Source organism: Nothoprocta perdicaria, unplaced genomic scaffold (genome assembly GCF_003342845.1).
Source record: "Nothoprocta perdicaria isolate Ctin4 unplaced genomic scaffold, notPer1 scaffold_117, whole genome shotgun sequence".
NCBI lineage: Eukaryota > Metazoa > Chordata > Aves > Tinamiformes > Tinamidae > Nothoprocta > Nothoprocta perdicaria.
The window spans coordinates 1,152,107-1,157,013 of record NW_020454283.1 but is presented as its reverse complement, the minus strand read 5'-3'; the positions used below and the strand labels follow the sequence as shown (position 1 = coordinate 1,157,013).

Genomic DNA, 4,907 nt, shown 5'->3' with positions numbered 1-4,907 from the left:
TTCCCTTCCCTTCCCTTCCCTTCCCTTCCCTTCCCTTCCCTTCCCTTCCCTTCCCTATTCTATATCTTATTCTATCCCGGATTCTATCCCACATTCCATTTGATCCCCGTTCCATCCTCGCCGCGCGCCGCAGGGCACAACTCGGACGGCAAGTTCATCGCGCGGGCGCAGCGCATCGAGTACGACTGCGAGCTGGTGCCGCGGCGCGTGGCCATCTTCATCGAGAAGACCAAGGACGGCCAGATCCTGCCCGTGCCCAACGTGGTGGTGCGCGACGTGGCCTGCGGGGCCAACCACACGGTAAAGCCGGCGCCGGACGGGCACGGAGCTGCGGCTGGGCTCGGCGCCGTCCGCTCAGCGCCCCGTTCGTGCCCCAGCTGGTGCTGGACTCCCAGAAACGCGTCTTCTCCTGGGGCTTCGGCGGCTACGGGCGCCTGGGCCACGCGGAGCAGAAGGACGAGATGGTGCCGCGGCTCGTGAAGCTCTTCGACTTCCCGGGCCGCGGCGCCGCCCAGATCTACGCCGGCTACACCTGCTCCTTCGCCRTCAGCGAGACAGGTCGGGCCCGCGTCCCTCCATCCGTGTGTCCATACGGGCGGCCGGCGGGAAGGCGCTGCGCGCCACCCACCACCTTGTGCCCCGCAGGAGGCCTCTTCTTCTGGGGAGCCACCAACACGTCGCGCGAGTCCACCATGTACCCCAAGGCGGTGCAGGACCTGTGCGGCTGGAGGATCCGCAGCTTGGCCTGCGGGTGAGCGGCCGCGCCCGGGATCGCCGTCCCGGCCCGTCGGATCCCATCTAGCCCTGTGCAGCCAGGATGGCAGTCCTGTCCCGTCGTACCCTGCCCCATCCCATCCCATCATATCCTGTCATCCCGGTGCAGCCAGGATTGGTATCCCATCCCATTGAATCCCATCTGTCCCTATAYAGCCAGGATTGCTCTCATGTCCCRTCGTACCCTGCCCCATCCCATCATATCATATCCCATCCCATCGTATCCCATCATCCCCATGCAGCCAGGATTGCTGTCCCATCCCATTGTATCCCATGTATCCCTATGCAGCCAGGATTGCTATCCCATCCCRTTGTACCCTGCCATCCCATCATATCGTATCCCATCCCATCATGCCTGTCCCATCACGTCATGTCCTGTCCCATCCCATTATATCGTGCCGTTTCATATCCCATCGTGTCCCGTCTCATCCTGTCCCATCGTATCCCATGCCACCGTATCCCATATCCCGTGTCCTATCCCGTCATACCCTGCGCCATCCCGTCATGTTGTATCCCATCCCATCAGGTCCTGCCCCATCCCAATGTGGTGTGTTCTGTTGTATCCCATCCCATCCCATCCCATCCCATCCCATCCCATGTATCCCATCATATCATACCATATCCCATTCTCTCCTATACAATAAGACCTCCTCCAAACCCTCCTTTTCCCAACATCTTTTCCGACGCTGGCTCCATCCCCCTGGTGATTGCAGCTCTCCAGGCTCAGGGAGGCATTTGCCTTCAGGACATCCCGCTCACCCCCCACATTCCCAAAATCACCGCTTTTCCACCCAAATTACAGTGCCTGGGCAGGAATGTGCTGCAGGAACATCCTTGTCCCTCTTTCTTCCCATGCCAAGTTTATATTGGAGCCACTTTCATGGGAGCCCCTTTGCTTGACCATGCCCAGCCCGAGAGGCTGAATGTTTTAATTATATATATAATTATACATATAACATCTATACAAACGTTATATACATACAATGCATTTAAAATGCATTATATAAATTACAACTTGGGAATGTTTAGTGTATTTATGCTCAATGTAATAATTATATATGTTACATGAGGCAGATAAATGCAAATTTGTGCTTGCAGGAAGAGCAGCATCATCGTGGCGGCCGACGAGAGCACCATCAGCTGGGGCCCGTCGCCCACCTTCGGGGAGCTGGTGAGGGCGGCTCATCCCGGGATGCGCGGCGGGCAAAGGCGGGATGCGGGATGCGGGAGGTGGGATGCGGGAGGTGAGATGCGGGAGGTGGGAGGTGGGATGCGGGGTGCAGGAGGTGGGATGCAGGATGTGGGATGCAGGAGGTGGGAGGTGGGATGCGGGGTGCAGGAGGTGGGATGCGGCATGCAGGATGTGGGATGTGAGATGCAGGATGCGGGATGTGGGATGCGGGATGTGGGATGCGGGATACGGGATGCGGGTGAGGGATGTGGGATGTAGGATGCAGGAGGTGGGATGCGGGAGGTGGGATGCAGGATGCAGGAGGTGGGATGCGGGAGGTGGGATGTAGGATGCAGGAGGTGGGATGTGGGAGGTGGGATGTGGGATGCAGGATGTGAGATGCAGGATGCGGGAGGTGGGATGCGGGATGTGGGATGTGGGATGCGGGAGGTGGGATGTAGGATGCGGGAGGTGGGGTGTGGGATGCAGGATGCGGGAAGCGGGATGCGGGATGTGGGATGCGGGATGCGGGATCCCTGCTTCCCGGGGGCTCACTCGGCACCCGCAGGGCTACGGCGACCACAAACCCAAGTCGTCCACGGCGGCACAGGAGGTGAAGACCTTGGACGGGATCTACACGGAGCAGGTGAGGCCGCTTCCCGGCCCGGCTCTGGCTCGGGTTGGGAATGGACCGGAATGGGCCTCCCRCCACAATCCCTGCGCTCTCACTCCTTACTTTCCCCCTGCTGTTTTGAGGCAAAAAAGCACCYGCCTGGGTGTGTGCTGAGGCCTGACGCACTTGACACACCAGTGAGAGCTTCCCAGCGGCGGGAAGCAGAGGCAGAGGGGTGAAAAAAAATCCCTACTTATTTTTTTTCCCCCCGTTTTCCTTTTGCTCTCCTTCCTTTGGCACCCCTTTTCCCGCCCAGGTGGCCATGGGCTACTCGCACTCGCTGGTGATCGCGCGCGACGAGAGCGACGCCGAGAAGGAGAGGCTCAGGAAGCTGCCCGAGTACAACCCGCGCACGCTGTGAGGCCGCCGCGGGGGCCGCTTCCCGAGCCCCCTTCCCGCCTCCTCCCTCCCTTTTCCAAAGGGGGAGGCTCCAGGTGGAAGCGCATCCCGCCCGGAGCAGGGCCCTGGGGCAGACACAGGCTGTTTTTTTTTTTTTTTTTTTTTTTTTTTTTTTTTACTTTTTTTTTTTCACTTTTTCTGCACCCTGGCTGCCCGTCCTGGGGGGGTTCTCAGGTATGAAGAGCAGCACCCTGAAGCTTGGTGCAAGGGTTTGGCTTTCTTTTTGCCCCCTTTTTTTCCATCCCCCCCCGATTTTTCCTTCTTTCCCTCTTTTTTATTCTTTTCCCCTTTTTCCCATCTTTTCCCTCCCTTCCCCAACTTTTCCACCTTTTTCCCATCTCCCTTTTCCCTTGTCTTTGCCCCTTGTCTTTGGCCCTTGTCTTTTCTCCCCTCCTTTTCCCCCTTTTCTCCCCTTCTTTCCCCCTTTCTCCCCTCCTTTCCCCCCCTCTTCCACCCTTTTTCCCCTCTTTTCCTCCCTTTCTCCCCCATTTTCCCTCCATTTTCCCCATTTTCCCCCCGTTTTCCCCATTTTCCCCCCATTTTCCCCCTGTTTTCCCCGTTTCCCCATTTCCCCCTGTTTTCCCCCTTTCCCCCCATTTTCCTCCCTCTCCCCATTCCGTGCACTGTGCTGGAGAACCGAGGTGCCTTTTCCCGCGGAGGCGACGCCGCCGGTTTCCCGCTCCCGCCGCCGATCCGGGAGCCTTGCAGGACTTGACCGAAAACGTTACTATTTTTTTTTTCTTTTTTTGCCTTCATTTTTTAACGTTTCCTTTTAGGGGATTTGGGGGTATTTTTTGTCTTTTGGGGTGGGGGGAATGCGTGGGAGAAAAAAATATCTTCCAGGACCAGGAGAGCAGCCGGGCGGAGAATTTGCACCTTTGGCTCCGGGGCCGTTTTAGCAATATTAGCCCTTTCCCACTTGCCATCCCATTGGGGGGAAGGAATCCCAGGAAAAGGGTATTTCAACAGTAAATTTGAAAAAAAAAAAAATCCATGTTCCCCCCCCAAATAAGTCCTGGGTGAGCAAAAGAGGAAGGGGCTCCAAAAATAATAATAAAAACCGAATAAAATCCAAGGATCCCAGAAGGGGTTTTGATTGAGGCGAGACAAAAGGTTCCCGTTTTAGCGCTGTTTCTTCTCGCGGTGTTTTGTTTAATTTTTTATTATTTTGGGTTTTTTTTTAATATATATATTTCTCGGAGTAAATGTTTCAGATAAAGTGCCGTGGTTGTTGCTCGCCGCCGTCCTCCAGCCCGGGCACCACACGGGGTCCACATCCAGCCCCAGCGCCGCCTCTCCCTCGCATCATCCCACCTTCGCGTTTCTGAAATCTAACTTTTTAATCCTACTTTTAACATTATTTTTCAGTCTTATTTTAAGAATCTTTTAATAATATTTTTATCCGAACTTGTTTCACTTTAAAAAGTTTTCACCTTAATAATTTTCACCCTTTTCCCTCTTTTTTTTTACATTTATCCCCTCTTTTTCCCCCCTTAATGCTTTTCCCCCTTTTTACTTTATTTTTTTACCTTATTCTTTCACTTTCTGCCTCAATTCTCCCTCATTTTTTTTCTCTCATTTTTTCTCTTAATTTTTCCCCTTAATGTTTTTCGCCTTTAATTACCTTATTTTTTTACCTAATTATCCCCCCTCAATTTTCCCCTCCTCAGATTTTTCCCTCTCAATATTCCTCCTCAAATTATTTCCCCCTTATTTTTGCCCCTCAAATTGTTTCCCCTCATTGTTTTCCCTTTATTTTCCCCCTTATTTTTTTTTGCTTTCCCCCTTTTTTTGCCTTTCCCCCTCTTATTCTTCTCCCCTTATTTCCCCATCCTTATTTCCCCCCTTTTTTCCTCCCTTATCCCCCCTTTATCCCCCCTTCCCCTCCTC

General features: G+C 54.2%; 2 protein-coding genes across 2 annotated transcripts in view; one reads left to right on the top strand and one right to left on the bottom strand.

The window, feature by feature from the left end:
- RCC2 (regulator of chromosome condensation 2) overlaps window positions 1–3,015 on the top strand; it is a 13,101-nt gene extending 10,086 nt beyond the window's left edge. Inside the window, exons 5-10 of the mRNA XM_026053569.1 lie at window positions 134–300; window positions 378–558; window positions 646–751; window positions 1,873–1,945; window positions 2,514–2,591; window positions 2,875–3,015. Of these exons, the coding sequence (XP_025909354.1) occupies window positions 134–300; window positions 378–558; window positions 646–751; window positions 1,873–1,945; window positions 2,514–2,591; window positions 2,875–2,979 (710 nt within the window). The 3' untranslated portion in view covers window positions 2,980–3,015. The remainder of the gene's footprint in view (window positions 1–133; window positions 301–377; window positions 559–645; window positions 752–1,872; window positions 1,946–2,513; window positions 2,592–2,874) is intronic.
- Window positions 3,016–3,789: 774 nt separating this feature from the next.
- The window catches only part of LOC112959547 (protein-arginine deiminase type-3-like), a 6,030-nt gene continuing 4,912 nt past the window's right edge, over window positions 3,790–4,907 (bottom strand). Inside the window, exon 16 of the mRNA XM_026053568.1 lies at window positions 3,790–3,815. Within this exon, the coding sequence (XP_025909353.1) occupies window positions 3,790–3,815 (26 nt within the window). The remainder of the gene's footprint in view (window positions 3,816–4,907) is intronic.